We start from the raw sequence: 19,246 nt of genomic DNA, 5'->3' as shown, positions 1-19,246 counted from the left end.
CGATGGTACATGGCCGATGTCGAATACTTTTGCCATCGATGGGGGAGTACCAGATGGTACTGAGCGAATCAACCTGAATAAGGCCCCACGTCTGCGAGGAAATGGGTCATTGGGACAACCATAAGGACAACATGTGTTGGGTGGAGCAGTGACGGATGACAGGGCTTAGGGCCTCGCTGTGCTCACCATGCTACGGGCTCGGAGCCTCCCTGCGCCCAGCACACTATTATATTCTCCCACCGCACCATAGCGGATGGTAGGACAGAACATACCGCCTGTCCGCTCAGGTCAGCTCAAGGGAAAGTGACAAACTCTCGTCAACCTTCCCATTGGTGACCTAATGCTTGTGTCGACCTTTTGAACCGGTCGACCTTATCTACGTCGACCTTTTTCATGTGTCGGCCTACGCCCGGTTGACTTTTAGTGGTCGACCCAATGCAAGTCAATTTTAATAGTGTCAACCTAACGACCGTATACCATCTGTCCTGCCCGGGGCCGGCAGTGTCCCATGGTGGTGGTGTGGGGGCAGTTGGGAGCCCTCCTGTCGCCTGTGGGTAGACGCTGTGCACATACATGAATGAATTATGCCCTCAGGCCTCCTATAAATGTGATGTAACCATAGTAACTGCTATAGCTCCCAACTGTCCCGATCACCGCAGGAACATCCCGGATTTTGGGCACATTCCTATGGCCCACACGGGGCCGGCAGTGTCCGATGCGGCTGGTATGGGGGGCAGTTGGGAGTCCCCACTGAAACCCGCTTGTCAGCAGGGAATAGACGCTGTGCGCATGGGCACAGCGTCTATTCTCCACAGTCAGACGGCAGCAGCTGCAAAATGGGGGCGTGGCCTTGCACATGTGAAGTGATTTGAAGGCCACGCCCCTCACCACGAGGCAATACCCCCGAATTTTCACAAAGGTCCCACTGGACCACCAATGAAGGATGTGAGGTACGCAACTGCTAAAAAACACTTCAAATGTATATTGTCTCAGTCGGATATACTGTATATATCCTCTTTAGTAAATGTTCCAGATGACGGGACATACCATATGACCCAGGAAGGCAGGGGACGCCTGAAAGCCAACAGGATACACAAAGTGTATCCTCGCAGGCTTGCTTCGCTCGCCACCTGGTTACTAAAGGCAACCGGTAGTGGTGTGGACGGTAAAATTGGTATCCCACTGACCTTTGCTGCCACTGTAGATGTGAGTCACATGGTATGTTCTATTGGTCATGTGGTGCAATCTACACTCACAGCCTGGGAACCAGCTGCTGCCATATTATTTCTGTCTCTGACATCTCACTTTCACTTTCCATTCTCTCTGAGCGTAACCTCTACAGCAGGCATTCCCAACCACGGTCCTCAAGGCACACCAAAAGTGCAGGATTTAGTGATATCCAGGCTTCAGCACAGATGGTTTAATCAGAATCACTCAGGTACTAATTAAGTCATCAGTGCTCAAGCCTGGATATCACTAAAACCTGGACTGTTGGTGTGCCTTGAGGACCGTGGTTGGGAATGCCTGCTCTACAGCCACTGCCTGCCTGGTAACTGCTGATCCTCTGTCAGCTCATTTTCCTATTGGTCAGAGACCCTGACACTAACCAATCAGCAGGGAGATCACACCCCACGTATGTAGAGTTACTGACTGACACTATTATACTTGTTTCTCTTCGGGAAGTTTCTTCTGATACTGATCCAGGTCCCCCCAATATATGACCCACAGGAGGGTGTCCCCCCACATATCACCCACAGGAGGGTGTCCCCCCAACATATCACCCACAGGAGGATGTCCCCCCTTGTCCTGCTGATTCTGGGGGTGACAGGTGTCTGCTCTGGTGAGTATGTGGAGGATATATAGTAACATGTATGTGGGTTATGTGACAAGGATGAAGTTAGTGTCTGTGGCTGGAGACCCCGTCCCACAGCAATAATATGGACGCCATGGCACTGAAAGGGTTCAGCCCTGAGCTGCAGAGAAATCCTTACACAAAAGTGGTCACTTAGGTATAAAATGTGTTTAACACTGTAGGAGCAGCACTGAGCTGGGGCAGGTCCCCTGCTGCTGTGCTGCTGTGGGGTGAAGCCTGGTGCAGAGCATGTGTGTATAATATATAGGTCACATGTATTAATATATAAAGTGTACCATAAATGTATTATAAAAGCAAGTCAGATTCATCCTTGTGACATGTAATTCTGTATTAGTTATGCATAATAAGTAAGATGGTCTGACTGATACAGGAATCCTATAGGTATCAGGGGAGGATCTGACCGTGCCACTGTGTTATCTGCCTATATAAAGCGGCCTGTGAGCCCTGGTATCGGCACATCTGCCTGTATCTGAATGCTGTAACATCTCTGTATGCTGCGCCTCTTAGAGGTAAGAGAAGAGATATTTTCAGGACTTTGAGCAAATAAACATCTTTTGCCTCAGACGACCGTTTTCATCTTGCGATCAACAGGAATATAACAAAAAGTAATCCTGTTCTCTGTCTGTACTGGGTATAGGATCCAGTGTCTCCAAGCTCCGCCCTCTGCCAGCTACCACTGCAGAGGACCTGGTCTGTGTTTATTGGTCAGTGGGGGAGTAGCCGATGTCACTCAGGTGTGTCAGCAGTGTGTTGACGCATACATCTCAGCAGGTAGTACTCAGGTGCCAGCATGTGGGCCTGATGAAGTATGGTTCCAGATGCCACGTGGTAGGAGTCTGGTGGTGGCAGCGATACCTTGCCCACTGAGTAGTGGGTGGAGTAAGTAACTGGTGGTTACTGGTGGTCAGGAAAAAAAAAATTCTATCCCAATTGCGCAAAAATATCTACATAATAATCAGATAATACTTTTTATATATTTTGTATTATTTTGATCACACCGTCATAGCACTTATGTGCTTCTTATTAACCCTTACTAACTTTCATTTGTGTGCTGCCCTGGAGTGGTCGGCCTGTGCCGGCATGATGGGGGCCCACACCCCAGACCAATAACCAGTATTAGGGGCCCCCAGTGACACAGAGACGCCTTGATGTACGGCCTGGGGGCTTAGCCCTATATCTGCAGATATACGCAACCAAGATCTCTGTATTATTATGTAGATATCTCTCACTCAGTGTGCAATTGGGATACAAAATGTTTTTTCCTAGCCAGAATGACCCCTACCTTTTGGCACCTGAGTGACATCACAATCTGATTGAGCAGCTTGACAATCAATGTGTTGGTTACTGATGGTAACAGGGAATCCCCTATTGGCCAGGTCCTGTGACACCAGAAACCGCCGTCTGTGGACCTGAAGGGCGGAGCCAGAGCGCAGGGCAGGGGTCTGGTCACAGCTTCTTATTCAGAAAATTCACTTTTACAGGGGTTAACGAGTCTTGGGCCACAAATTTGACATCTTCAATCAACAGAGGAGTGTCACTTACCTGTGACCCAAGTGTATTTTGCCTGACCTATCGCTGGTTTGGGCAGGAAAAACGCAGGCAAAGTGGGCACATACACCATATTATACTGTAACTTACCATGTTGAATAAGTAGCTGTAGTCTGCAAGGGGTATGGATCTTAGGATAGACAATAGGTTGGTCAACATGTGGTTATGTCGACAGTCAAAAGATCGACATGGTGTTCACTCTTTTTTTTTTTTTTACCTGAATGTCGACATGGACACTAAAAAAGTGCATCGCATGGCTCTCTGCGCTCTCCATGCTCCGGGCTTATTCTCCCTCCACGCCATAGTGGATGGTAGGGCAGGAAATACCGCCTGTTGGCTCAAAGATAGTGATAAACCCCATGTCGACCTAATGCCTGTGTTCACCTAATGACCCTGTCAACCTAACCCCATGTCGACCTTCAGTGGTTGACCCAATACATGTCAACTTTCCACTTGTCGACCTAGTGACCGTATACCATTTGCAAGGGTTACCTGGTGGCTGATCCGGCAGGCCCTGATGTAGGGTGCGGGGCTGAGAACAGCAACACCACTGCCATCATTGAGAGCGGATGCCCAGCGCTCCCTCTCACCCCTCTTCTTGTCTTGTGTCAGCCATTAAAAAAAATAATTTGAATGACATCCATAGGTAAAAGCAAGGCTGACCCGGGTTCAGTGGAAATAGGGCTGACCTGGGAGCAACCCGGGTCAAAGTGCAGTGTAAATGGGTTTTGAATCTGGGTCCAACCCGGGGTTGTCCTGTGTTCCAATACAGTGTTTCCAGTTGATAGATCAACAGTGTCAGATATCTCCTTTACTGTGGCCTGTCCCCGCCTCCCTCTCCTGCTCATATTCTCCTGACCCAATGACCCTGAAGAAGATCCACTCCCTCCGCTTACATCACAAGCCAATGAGGAGCTGCTGGAATCTGAGGAGTAGGCAGCTGTTGTTGTGGTGGGAAGCCCGTGTCTGTGCCGGTGCTGCCGTCCTGTGATGAATGCTCACGTCTGGTCCAAGATGGAGCCTCCAAACTGGGACAGCTGGGAAGCAGATGCCGGTGCTCAACCACACATACCGGGATCGGGTCCCCGCAGCACCGCATCACCAACTCTCCCCTTCCCAGGACAGGAGGAACCCGATACATTGTAAATCAAGAGATAGTAACACACAACTCATTGGATTGTATCATTATAAATACAACTGGTGCCGCTGTTCACAAATTATTCTGCACTCCCAACACTGTAAGGGATAAATCCAGTGACCGTTCTGTTGCCACTTTAACCCCTTCACGACATTTGACGTATATATACGTCATGGCCGGGAAGTACTTCCCGACACATGACGTATATATACGTCATGGCTTCAAACTGTCACTGCGTCTAGAGACGCAGTGACAGAGGGACGATGTCTGCTGTCCCTGACAGCAGACATGTCCCTGCATGCCCAGGGGGGGCTGCGATGCCGCCCCCCCGTCGGCGATCGCTGTGATTGGCTGTTCAGTGTGAACAGCCATTCACAGCGTTTTCTGTGTCACCGGCGAATAACGTTCGCCGGTGACACGGGATCGGAGGTGATTGGTGCTGTAAAGTACAGCACCAATCACCGCGGGGTGTAAGGGTGACACTGGTGTCACCCCACCTCACCCCGCCCGCCCCCAAAGGCCGTGATTGGTTCGTCGGACCGACGGACCAATCACAGCCATGGAGGGGGGTTTAAACTAACGGTGACTGCACTGCAGACGCCATTCCGGTCTGGAATAGCGTGCAGTGCGGTCACCGTGCCCAGCTGCCGCCATATACTGACCAGAACCTTGCTCAATACTTACCTGATCACTGCTTGGGATCTTGCTTCATCTTGTGACATCCTGTGCTGTGTTGTGCTGTGTTGTGCTGCTGCAGTGTCATCGAGTTAGAGAGAGAGAGATAGAGAGAGAGAGATAGAGAGGCCTAGTGACAGAGAGTGCTATATTTTGTGCTGCTGCAGTGTAATAGAGTTATAGATAGAGAGATAGAGAGAGATAGAGAGAGAGAGATAGAGAGATAGTGACAGATTGTGCTATATATTTTTTATATAACTGACTGCTGCCCCCCCTTTTGTGCTGATCAGTATAAATTAACTGATCAGCAACTTTTTGGGGGCGCAGGTTTTTTTTTATATATATATATATATATATATACCTGTCACTGCTGCTGCTGCAGTGTCATAGAGTGATAGATAGTGAGAGATAGAGAGATAGAGAGAGATAAAGACAGAGAGTGATAGAGACTGCTATATTTTGTGTCTGCTGTCCCCCTTTTGTGCACCCCCAGCAACTTTTTGGGGGTGCAGGGGTTATTTTTCATATATATAACTGTCAGTGCTGCTGCTGCAGTGTCATAGAGTGATAGATAGTGAGAGATAGAGAGATAGAGAGAGATAGGGACAGAGAGTGATAGAGAGTGCTAAATTTTGTGTCTGCTGCCCCCGCCTTTTGTGCTGATCACTATATCTGAGGTGATCAGCAACTTTTTGGGGGTGCAGAGGTTATTTTTTTTATATATACCTGTCAGTTGCTGCCAGTTGCACTGTCAGTTGCACCAAAGGTTGTGCACCTGCTGCCCCTCACTGGTAATCAGTGTCGCATCACTGATCACCTTTTTTTTTTTTGTGGGTGCTGTGGGGTCTTTTTTAAATTTTTTTTTTACACACACTGTGATTTTGTGGGTGTCCTGTGGCCACTGTGCGCTGATCAGTGACGTACATCACTGATCAGCTTTTTCGGCACAGGGTTGATCTATTTTTTTTTTTTTTTTTTAACCCCTTCAATTTTTTTTTTTTAACCCCTTCAATTTTTTTTTTGGTATAAAGTATTTTTTTTTTTCTGCACTACATACACACTACAAACTACATACCCCCCGGGTTGAAATAAAGTTTGTACCCCCCCTACACTATACACGTGTTGAAACATTTCACTACCAGTAACACAAAAATAAAAATGGCATCCCAAATGTCATCCCAAATGTCATCCCAGTCATCCAGAAGAATGTATTCAGTGGAGGAGGCATATGCCATGCTTGCCTCTGACTCTGACACAGCCAGTGATGCAAGCGGGGAATTTGAAGGATTCGTCTTAAGCTCCTCTTCCTCCTCTGGTGATGAGGGACCCCCTCAAAGACGCCCCCGTAGATCAGCTGAGACCCCCCCCCCCCAATAATTGATCTCGTATGGACCCCACCACCAGACAATTTTGAGCCCCAGGTTCCTGAGTTTTTGGCCATGCCAGGAATCCAATTTGATTCCACAGGTCTCAGAGAAATTGACTTTTTCAAATTATTTTTCTCTGATGATTTTATAAATTTAATGGTGGACCAAACTAATTTATATGCCCAGCAGTTTATTGCTCAAAACCCCACGTCATCATTTGCTAGGTGGACCCCTGTAGATGCAGTAGAGATGATGACGTTTTGGGGTCTGGTGTTTCATATGGGCAAAGTAAAAAAGCCACAAATTAGGCAATATTGGAGTACAGATGTTCTGTACAGCTCCCCATTTTACCGTATGGCCATGACCCGGACTCGTTTTGAGGCAATCCATAAATTTATACATTACACCGATAATGCACAGTGCCCACCCAGAGATGATCCCACCTTTGACAGGCTATTCAAAGTCAGGCCGGTCATTGATCATTTCAGTGCCAAATTTGCAGAGCTATACATCCCTGATAAATGTATTAGTATCGAGGAGTCCCTTATACATTTTAAAGGAAGGGTTAAATTCCGCCAGTACCTTCCCAGTAAGAGGGCAAGGTATGGCATAAAAATGTATAAGCTGTGTGAAAGCACCACAGGGTACACCCACAAGTTTAGGGTATATGAAGGGAAGGATTCAAGAATTGAACCGCCAGAATGCCCCCCCTCCCTCGTAGGTGTTAGTGGAAAAATTGTCTGGGATTTAGTGCACCCCTTCCTGGATAAGGGTTATCACCTCTATGTGGATAACTTGTACACCAGCATCCCCCTGTTTAAGGCCCTTGGTTCAAGAGGTACAGCAGCTTGCGGTACTGTGCGCAAGAACCAAAGAGGCCTCCCCAAAACGCACATTGCCCAAGTACTAAGAAGGGGTGAAAGCAGGGGAATATGCACCGAAAATATGTTGTTGGTCAAATATAAGGACAAGAGGGATGTCCTTATACTGACAACAATTCATGGAGACAGTACCACCTCCATCCCTGTACGAGGTACCAGTACCCACACCTCAAAACCAAATTGTATCCTAGATTACAATAAGTACATGGGCGGAGTGGATCTTTCAGATCAGGTACTGAAGCCGTACAGTGCCCTGCGGAAAACAAATATCTGGTACAAGAAGCTGGCCGTGTATATCATCCAGATGGCACTGTATAACGCTTACGTGCTATTCCGTTCTACCGGCCAGAGGGGGACATTTATGCACTTTCAAGAGGAAGTCATAAAGGGCCTAATATTTGGGAACCAGCAGGCAGAGGGCCCCAGTACTTCTAGTACTGGCCCCCGTATTGTACCAGGGCAGCATTTTCCCAACGAAATCCCCTCCACTGCAAGAAAGGGCAGGACACAAAAAAGGTGCAAAGTTTGCTATAAAAAGGGAATAAGAAAGGAAACTATTTTCCACTGTGAAACTTGCCCCGACAAACCCGGCCTATGTATAAAGGAGTGTTTCAAAATATACCACACATCTATGGATTATTAGGTTCATCATTTCACCGTGCTTCGGGGGTCTTGCTAATGCCACATAGCACCCACCATTCATTCCACCAGAATCTGAGCTGCAAAATCCAAAAATCACTCCTTCCCTTCTGAGTCCTGCCATGCACCCAACTGGTATTTTTTGGTCACATGTGAGGCATTGCCGTACTCTGGAGAAATGGGGGCACAGATTTTGGGGTGCTTTGTCTCCTTCATTCCTTGTAAAAATGAAAAATTTTGAGCCAGAACTGCATGTTTGTGTAAAAAAATGTAATTTTTCATTTTCACTGCCCAGTTGTACCACAATTGGTGAAACCCCTGGGGGTTTGAAATGTACACTATACCCCTAGATGAATTCCCTGAGGGGTGTAGTTTGCAAAATGGGGTCACTTGTGGGGGGGTTCCACTGTATTGGTAATGCAACATAGCACCCACCATTCATTCCACCAAAATCTGTGCTCCAAAATCCAAAAATCACTCCTTCCCTTCTAAGTCCTGCCATGCACCCAACTGGTATTTTTTGGTCACATGTGAGGCATTGCCGTACTCGGGAGAAATTGGGGCACAGACTTTGGGGTGCTTTGTCTCCTTCATTCCTTGTGAAAATGAAAAATTTTGAGCCAGAACTGCATTTTTGTGTAAAAAAATGTAATTTTTCATTTTCACAGCCCAGTTGTACCACAATTGGTGAAACCCCTGGGGGTTTGAAATGTACACTATACCCCTAGATGAATTCCCTGAGGGGTGTACTTTGCAAAATGGGGTGACTTGTGGGGGGGTTCCACTGTATTGGTAATGCAACATAGCACCCACCATTCATTCCACCAAAATCTGTGCTCCAAAATCCAAAAATCACTCCTTCCCTTCTAAGTCCTGCCATGCACCCAACTGGTATTTTTTGGTCACTTGTGAGGCATTGCCGTACTCGGGAGAAATTGGGGCACAGACTTTGGGGTGCTTTGTCTCCTTCATTCCTTGTAAAAATGAAAAATTTTGAGCCAGAACTGCATTTTTGTGTAAAAAAATGTAATTTTTCATTTTCACAGCCCAGTTGTACCACAATTGGTGAAACCCCTGGGGGTTTGAAATGTACACTATACCCCTAGATGAATTCCCTGAGGGGTGTACTTTGCAAAAGGGGGTGACTTGTGGGGGGGTTCCACTGTATTGGTGCTTTGGGAGTCTTGCTAATGCAACATAGCACCCACCATTCATTCCACCAAAATCTGTGCTGCAAAATCCAAAAATCACTCCTTCCCTTCTGAGTCCTGCCATGCGCCCAACTGGTATTTTTTGGTCACATGTGAGGCATTGCCGTACTCGGGAGAAATTGGGGCACAGACTTTGGGGTGCTTTGTCTCCTTCATTCCTTGTGAAAATGAAAAATTTTGAGCCAGAACTGCATTTTTGTGTAAAAAAATGTAATTTTTCATTTTCACAGCCCAGTTGTACCACAATTGGTGAAACCCCTGGGGGTTTGAAATGTACACTATACCCCTAGATGAATTCCCTGAGGGGTGTACTTTGCAAAATGGGGTGACTTGTGGGGGGTTCCACTGTATTGGTGCTTTGGGAGTCTTGCTAATGCAACATAGCACCCACCATTCATTCCACCAAAATCTGTGCTGCAAAATCCAAAAATCACTCCTTCCCTTCTGAGTCCTGCCATGCGCCCAACTGGTATTTTTTGGTCACATGTGAGGCATTGCCGTACTCGGGAGAAATTGGGGCACAGACTTTGGGGTGCTTTGTCTCCTTCATTCCTTGTGAAAATGAAAAATTTTGAGCCAGAAGTGCATGTTTGTGTAAAAAAATTTAATTTTTCATTTTCACAGCCCAGTTGTACCACAATTGGTGAAACCCCTGGGGGTTTGAAATGTACACTATACCCCTAGATGAATTCCCTGAGGGGTGTAGTTTGCAAAATGGGGTCACTTGTGGGGGGGGTTCCACTGTATTGGTGCTTTGGGAGTCTTGCTAATGCAACATAGCACCCACCATTCATTCCACCAAAATCTGTGCTGCAAAATCCAAAAATCACTCCTTCCCTTCTGAGTCCTGCCATGCGCCCAACTGGTATTTTTTGGTCACATGTGAGGCATTGCCGTACTCGGGAGAAATTGGGGCACAGACTTTGGGGTGCTTTGTCTCCTTCATTCCTTGTGAAAATGAAAAATTTTGAGCCAGAACTGCATTTTTGTGTAAAAAAATGTAATTTTTCATTTTCACTGCCCAGTTGTATCAAAATTGGTGAAACCCCTGGGGGTTTGAAATGTACACTATACCCCTGGATGAATTCCCTGAGGGGTGTACTTTGCAAAATGGTGTGACTTGTGGGGGGGTTCCACTGTATTGGTGCAACAAAGCACCCACCATTCATTCCACCAAAATCTGTGCTGCAAAATCCAAAAAACACTCCTTCCCTTCTGAGTCCTGCCATGCACCCAACTGGTATTTTTTGGTCACATGTGAGGCATTGCCGTACTCGGGAGAAATTGGGGCACAGATTTTGCGGTGCTTTGTCTCCTTCATTCCTTGTGAAAATGAAAAATTTTGAGCCAGAACTGCATGTTTGTGTAAAAAAATGTAATTTTCCATTTTCACATCCCAGTTGTACCAAAATTGGTGAAACCCCTGGGGGTTTGAAATGTACACTATACCCCTAGATGAATTCCCTGAGGGGTGTAGATTGCAAAATGGGGTGACTTGTGGGGGAGGTTCCTAACTTTTAGCACTTATGGTGCCTAGAAACCTACATGGTGCCTAAAAAAAAAACTCATAAAAAGGAGGCTCCAAAATCAAGTAGGTGCTCCTTCTATTATGAAGCCTGTGGTTTGGTCAACGTGCACACTAGGGCCACATATAGGATATTTTTGAAAACAAAAGAATTGGGGGAATCAATTTTTAGTCACATTTCTCTTGTAAAATCTACTGTATTCGTTAGAAAAATGTATTAAAATTGAAACTCTGCAAAAAAAAAGAAATTTTGAAATTTCACCTACACTTTGTTTTAATTCCTGTGAAACACCTAAAGGGTTAACAAACTTCCAAAATGCTGTTTTGAATACTGTGAGGGGTGCAGTTTTTGAAATGGCATCATTTATGGGGGTGTCTCACATACAAGTCCCTCAAAGTCACATCAGAACTGAACTGGTCCCTAAAAAAATCAGTGTTTGAAATTTTCTTGAAAATTTGAGAATTTGCTATTCATATTGTAAGCCTCCTAGTGTCCAAAAAAATTAAAAGGAAGTTGAAATAATGATGGAAACATAAAGTAGACATATGGTCTATGTTAGTTATTAACTATTTTGAGTGGTATGATTATTTGTCTCACAAGCAGAAAATTTAACATTTTGCAAATTGCTAAATTTTCCATTTTTTCACGATATTTTGGTATTTTTCACAAAAAAACACAGACTGTATCGACCCAAATTTACCACTAACTTGAAGTACAATGTGTCACGAGAAAACAATCTCAAAATCACTGGGATAAGTAAAAGCAAAAAAAAGTTATCCCCACTTAAGTGAGACATGTCAGATTTGAAAAAAAGGGCTCTGTCATGAAGGCACAAACTGGCTCTGTCATGAAGGGGTTAAAGGATACAAGTATTTGCGGTACTGTTCCCATCAGGCGAAATAACAGGATACAAATTTATATTTGAAATATAGAAAGAAATGTTACTGTGACTTTCCAGCTTCTCTTTATTCTTGACTTTTTAGGATATACAAATAAATCTCCAATCTCTTCTGCTGCCTCTAAACAAGAACTGGGAGTGATTATTATTTGTTCCCAGCAGGTGGCGACTTGTCATGTTATATATAGGAAGCAATGTGTTGGTGATGTGTATATATGTGGTTTATAATTGTATTGATCTGTATGTATTGGTGTCTTTAGATCAGGGGTGCTGAAACTATTTTGCTCTGGGACCCCGTCAGACAATAAAAATTATTACAGGACCCCAGCAAGTTACTACTGAATGGCACCACATGTGTGATCAGTGAAGCAAAGTGACCGCTATTGTGATATGGCAGCAGTGGGTAATGGGGGGCATGGAAAAGGGGATGTAAGTGGAAGCAATGGGTGTTATACGCTGCCCACCCTCCACAGACACATTAGCCTGATGGTCAGCAACATAGAGTCGTGACCCCATGCTGAGGTGGTCGGGACCCACAGTTCGAGAACAGATGCTTTAGAGCAACAATAAATACAGAGTTGCTTTTCTAGTAAATGACGGTGGCCCCTATGGAATTGATTCAGGAAAATTGCAGGTGTGCTGGGAAACATAATGAGCGTGTCAGGGAAATACGCAGGTGTGCTGGGAAACATAATGAGCGTGTCAGGGAAATCGCAGGTGTGCTGGGAAACATAATGAGCGTGTCAGGGAAATACGCAGGTGTGCCGGGAAACATACTGAGAGTGTCGGGGAAATACGCAGGCGTGCCGGGAAACATACTGAGAGTGTCGGGGAAATACGCAGGTGTGCCGGGAAACATACTGAGAGTGTCAGGGAAATACGCAGGTGTGCCGGGAAACATACTGAGTGTGTCAGGGAAATCGCAGGTGTGCCGGGAAACATATTGAGAGTGTCAGGGAAATATGCAGGTGTGCCGGGAAACATATTGAGAGTGTCAGGGAAATCGCAGGTGTGCCGGGAAACATACTGAGAGTGTCAGGGAAATCGCAGGTGTGCCGGTTAACATACTGAGAGTGTCAGGGGAATCGCAGGTGTGCCGGGAAACATACTGAGAGTGTAAGGGAAATACGCAGGTGTGCTGGGAAACATACTGAGAGTGTCAGTGAAATACGCAGGTGTGCCGGGAAACATACTGAGAGTGTCAGGGAAATCGCAGGTGTGCTGGGAAACATACTGAGAGTGTCAGTGAAATACGCAGGTGTGCCGGGAAACATAATGAGAGTGTCAGGGAAATCGCAGGTGTGCTGGGAAACATACTGATAGTGTCAGGGGAATCGCAGGTGTGCCGGGAAACATACTGAGAGTGTCAGGGAAATACGCAGGTGTGCCGGGAAACATACTGAGAGTGTCAGGGAAATCGCAGGTGTGCTGGTTAACATACTGAGAGTGTCAGGGGAATCGCAGGTGTGCCGGGAAACATACTGAGAGTGTAAGGGAAATACGCAGGTGTGCCAGGAAACATACTGAGAGTGTCAGGGAAATCGCAGGTGTGCCGGGAAACATACTGAGAGTGTCAGGGAAATCGCAGGTGTGACGGGAAACATACTGAGAGTGTCAGGGAAATAACGGAGCGGCCATATTATACCCCTTTTACACTAAAAATCCTGGATTCGACCTGGCATTTGGAAGAAGGATCCAAGCCGGGTCGGTTCCGGGATTTACTCCATTTACACTGCGGTGCCCACCCGCAGTGTAGACGGAGGCGGCGCTTGGAGATGACATCATCTCCAAGCGCCGGGACCGCGATGATCCCCTCTGGATAAACCGATCACCGTGCTGGGGGCAGCCCAGCACCAAGGTAAGCTGCTAGGCTACCCCCAGCCGCCGTGCACCCAGACACCGTCCGGGAGCTGCCACCGCTGCTGACTGCAGAGTATAGCAGACAGCAGCGCAGGCTGTGTGTCCGCCCCCCCCCCCCCCCCGTCCAACCTGCGGACGCTGCGGTACGCAGGTTTGAAGTTACCCATTCATGTAAATGGGAACCAGGTCATCCGACCCGGCGTACCCATTTACACCACCCTCTACCCAGGGCCTAGCCATGATCTACCCAGGTCAGGACCTGGGTAGAAGTCCCGTGTAAAGGGACACGGCGTGACAGATTTACACCGCCTCTGACTTTTGTCTGACCCGCCGAAGACCCAGAGTTTTGAGGCAGTGTAAAAGGGGTATTACATAGCTCAGTCCCCAAAATAGGGGACAGCCAGACCAATTCCATGAGCAGAGATCAGATCACCATGCAGCACAGCTACTGCAGTACCACTTCTGGCCATTGTGTGCACTATAGAGCACAAACATTGTTGTCATCCTTAAATTGCCACTCTTACTAAAATCATCAGCTCCCTTTTGTCATTGACAAAAGTTATATCCACCTAAATCTTCTAATTATCTATAAAATTGTGAAAACTGCGAGAGAGAGTCTTATTAACCTATAAGATAAATGTATGTATACAGGTAAAACCGGGCTGTATATAATATATTACTGTATCTGTTGTTGTTATTCTTACATTATGATATATGTATATATACAGGTTATACCAGGGTTGCCGACCCTCCCGGAATTCCCAGGAGTCTCCCGAAAATCGGGTCCTCCTCCCGGCCCCCCGGAAGGGTGGGCAACCCTCCCGGAATCTGGGGGACCCCCCTGAGCCCCTCGAATCGCGGCATTTAAATGCCGCAATCCGCCGGTCTCAGAGGAGGGGGCGGGGCTAAAATGGCACAATCGCGTCATTTTAGCCCTGCCCCCTCCATAGAGATCAGTCATTTTGCCTGCTTCCCGTAATGGGGGCGGGGCTTAACGACGTCACATTCAAGCCCCGCCCCCCGATCGGGTAAGGAAAGTCTCCTCTCCGGGCTTCTCCCGGAGAGGAGCATTTATAAGTCGGCAACCCTGGGTTATACTGGTCTGTATATTATACATCACTGTACTTGTTATTACACTATAAGATATATGAATGTATACAGGTAATACCGGGCTGTACATGGCTGTGGTCTGTGTGCTGTGTATAATATGTGTGATATGTAACAGTCTCTGTGTCTCTCAGACAGTCACACGCTGCAGTATTATTACACTATAAGATATATGTATGTATACAGGTAATACCGGGCTGTACATGGCTGTGGTCTGTGTCCTGTGTATAATATGTGTGATATGTAACAGTCTCTGTGTCTCTCAGACAGTCACATGCTGCAGTATTATTACACTATAAGATATATGTATGTATACAGGTAATACCGGGCTGTACATGGCTGTGGTCTGTGTGCTGTGTATAATATGTGTGATATGTAACAGTCTCTGTGTCTCTCAGACAGTCACACGCTGCAGTATTATTACACTATAAGATAATTGTATGTATACAGGTAATACCGGGCTGTACATGGCTGTGTCCTGTGTATAATATGTGTGATATGTAACAGTCTCTGTGTCTCTCAGACAGTCACATGCTCCAGTATTATTACACTATAAGATATATGTATGTATACAAGTAATACTGGGCTGTGATCTGTGTCCTGTGTATAATACGTGTGATATGTAACAGTCTCTGTGTCTCTCAGACAGTCACACGCTGCAGTATTATTACACTATAAGATATATGTATGTATACAGGTAATACCAGGCTGTACATGGCTGTGGTCTGTGTCCTGTGTATAATATGTGTGATATGTTACAGTCTCTGTGTCTCTCAGACAGTCACACGCTGCAGTATTATTACACTATAAGATATATGTATGTATACAGGTAATACCGGGCTGTACATGGCTGTGGTCTGTGTCCTGTGTATAATATGTGTGATATGTAACAGTCTCTGTGTCTCTCAGACAGTCACACGCTGCAGTATTATTACACTATAAGATATATGTATGTATACAGGTAATACCGGGCTGTACATGGCTGTGGTCTGTGTCCTGTGTATAATATGTGTGATATGTAACAGTCTCTGTGTCTCTCAGACAGTCACACACTGCAGTATTATTACACTATAAGATATATGTATGTATACAGGTAATACCGGGCTGTACATGGCTGTGGTCTGTGTCCTGTGTATAATATGTGTGATATGTAACAGTCTCTGTGTCTCTCAGACAGTCACACGCTGCGGTATTATTACACTATAAGATATATGTATGTATACAGGTAATACCGGGCTGTACATGGCTGTGCTCTGTGTGCTGTGTATAATATGTGTGATATGTAACAGTCTCTGTCTCTCTCAGACAGTCACACGCTGCAGTATTATTACACTATAAGATATATGTATGTATACAGGTAATACCAGGATGTACATGGCTGTGGTCTGTGTCCTGTGTATAATATGTGTGATATGTAACAGTCTCTGTGTCTCTCAGACAGTCACACACTGCGGAATTATTACACAACGGTCTCAGGAAAAGGATTGGGTCTGCCGGAGTTCTCTATAGTTGGATATGTGGATGATCAGCAGATTGTGCATTATAACAGTGACTCTCGTGTCATGCGTCCTGTGGCTCCGTGGATGAATAAGGTGGAAGCAGATTACTGGGAGAGAAACACACAGAGGAGTAGAGGCGCTGAGCCTGTATACAAGTACAATGTGAGGACAGTGATGAGTCGCTTCAACCAGACTGGAGGTGAGACACACACTGCACTGTATATACACATATCACATACCCTACACAGTATATATACACATGGTACACACACACTGCACTGTATATACACATATCACATACCCTACACAGTATATATACACATGGTACACACACACTGCACTGTATATACACATATCACATACCCTACACAGTATATATACACATGGTACACACACACACTGCACTGTATATACATCTATATCACAGACCCTACACAGTATATATACACATGGTACACACACACTGCACTGTATATACACATATCACATACCCTACACAGTATATATACACATGGTACACACACACACTGCACGGTATATACACATATCACATACCCTACACAGTATATATACACATGGTACACACACACTGCACTGTATATACACATATCACATACCCTACACAGTATATATACACATGGTACACACACACTGCACTGTATACACACATGAAAAAGAAAGTGGCGCTGGTTTGATGAAAGGTTATACAAATATTTAATAACCAACGGAATTAGCATATTCCTGTTGGGAATAACAGGAATATGACCTGCTGAGACTGAACACTCCATTTGCCCTACTCCCTCAGCATTCCGGTCCAGATTTTTAACACATATTCACCATTTTTTATTTCTTTTCATTCATTATTATACAATTGTATGTTATGATTTTTTAACTGTTATTAAATATTTGCATAACCTTTCATCAAACCAGCGCCACTTTCTTTTTCTTGTTGCTTTTGGTTTATTGGGGCTGACAACCCCTTTGTTAAGTGGCAGCTCTTAGCAAAGCACCCTCGGTAGTGCCTGTCTGTGCACCCTAGGGAGCACACCGCATCCATGTCACTGTATACACACATATCACATATACTATATAATATATATATATATATACATACATACATACATACATACATACATACATACATGGTGATTCATCGCGCCCTCCGGGCGCTCTTCACACCGTCGTCAGGGGCTACGCCCCATTAGAAGTATATGTGAGTATGAGATTTAGTGTAATTGAGACAGAGATCGCAGAGAGAGAGAGACAGAGATCGCAGAGAGAGAGAGAGAGGGATCGCAGAGAGAGAGAGAGGGATCGCAGAGAGAGAGAGAGGGATCGCAGAGAGAGAGAGAGAGGGATCGCAGAGAGGGATCGCAGAGAGAGAGAGAGAATCCCTTTCGTGGGGCACCCCTCCCCTCACCCGAGACCCCCCCCCTCCCGAAATTCGCGGGCATCCCTCCCCCCACCAGCGACACACACACACCCCAATTCACGGGCACCCCTCCCCCCACCCGCGACACACACCCCCCAATTCACGGGCACCCCTCCCCCCACCCCCCCTTCCGAAATTTGCGGGCAACCCTCCCCCCACCCGTGACACACACACCCCCCCTAAATTTGCGGGCACCCCTCCCCCCACCCGTAGCCACCCCTCCCGAAATTGGCGGGCACCCCTCCCCCCACCCGTGACCCCCCTCCCGAAATTCGCGGGCACCCCTCCCCCCACCCGCGACACCCCCCCCCCAATTCGCGGACACCCCTCCTGAAATTTGCGGGCACCCCTCCCCCCACCCGTGACACACACACAACCCCCCCCCCCGATTCGCGGCCACCCCTCCCCCCACCCGTGACCCCCCCTCCCGAAATTGGCGGGCACCCCTCCCCCCACCCGCACCCCCCCCCTCCTGAAATCCGTGGGCACCCCTCCCCCCACCTGCGACAACCCCTCCCGAAATTCGCGGGCACTCCTCCCGAAAATCGCGGGCACCCCACCCGCGACCCCCCCTCCCGAAATTCGCGGGCACCTCTCCCCCACCCGCGACCCCCTCTCCCGAAAACCGCGGGCACCCCTCTCCCCACCCGCGACCCCCCCTCCCGAAAATCGCGGCCCCCCCCCCCCCTTCCATGTGGGGGGTGCCATGACTCCTTCAGCAGGGGCTGTACGCTCACGCTGAGTACAGAAGTACTCACTGTGGATGTCTGGCCAGGGAGGAAGGAGCTGGCAGGAGGAGAGAGTACACATGAGCCACTGCAGCAAGGGCATCCATTCCTGGGTCACAGTCAGTGTGCTCGGGTGGAGGGGGTGGTGTTCAGCCGTGGGGCAGGGTTTGGGTGGTATTTGGCCAGACATGGGGAGTGGTGGGAGAGTAAGGGGCAGGAGCTTTGTGTAGGACATAGGATGTGTAGAACTTGTAATGCAGGTTCTGCATTGTGGATAACGGTGGATGGGCCTGTCAATCACCCGTGGAACCCCGCCCACCATTACCTACACTGCTTTTGAGTGACGGATCTGGCTAAATATATAAGATATATATATATATATATATATCTCATATATTTGGCTACATCTGTCACTCAAAGTGTGTCTGGAGCTATAACGCTGGGTGGAGCCTCTGACTCACATGACAGAGAACCAGCCCAGTGAGCCCACAGACAGTGCCAGACACCCTCTGCCTCTCCATGTTACCCAGAAAAGACAAAGCTACTCACCAGACACACCAGGTGAGCACCCCCCGCCGCCCCCCTCCCGCGATTTGCGGCACCCCCCTCCCCCCGCGTGACCCCCCCCCCCATATCATATTCATATTCATTCTCATGTGTCGACATGGTCACCAATGAAGTGCCACACTTATGTCAACATTTAATGTGTTGACCTTTCTGTTGATTTTTTCTTATGGCGATTTGCGGCACCCCAGCGACCCCCTCCTGCAATTCGTGGTACCCCCCCTCCTGCAATTCGCGTCCTACCATCCTTCTACAAGAATATATAACCAACTAGGTGATTCATCGCACCCCCCCTCCCGC

The 19,246-nt window shown here is 47.1% G+C and overlaps 1 protein-coding gene across 1 annotated transcript in view; it reads left to right on the top strand.

Moving 5' to 3' along the window:
* The first annotated feature begins 1,709 nt into the window (after nucleotides 1–1,709).
* The window catches only part of LOC146036345 (popy Class I histocompatibility antigen, A-1 alpha chain-like), a 68,595-nt gene continuing 51,058 nt past the window's right edge, over nucleotides 1,710–19,246 (top strand). Inside the window, exons 1-2 of the mRNA XM_083160302.1 lie at nucleotides 1,710–1,840; nucleotides 16,161–16,421. Coding sequence (XP_083016428.1) covers nucleotides 1,792–1,840; nucleotides 16,161–16,421 — 310 coding nt within the window. The 5' untranslated portion in view covers nucleotides 1,710–1,791. The remainder of the gene's footprint in view (nucleotides 1,841–16,160; nucleotides 16,422–19,246) is intronic.

The sequence above is a fragment of the Crinia signifera genome, chromosome 9 (genome assembly GCF_055691185.1).
Source record: "Crinia signifera chromosome 9, ASM5569118v1, whole genome shotgun sequence".
NCBI lineage: Eukaryota > Metazoa > Chordata > Amphibia > Anura > Myobatrachidae > Crinia > Crinia signifera.
Note: the sequence above shows the minus strand (reverse complement) of the source record. Positions and strands in the feature narration are given on the sequence as shown.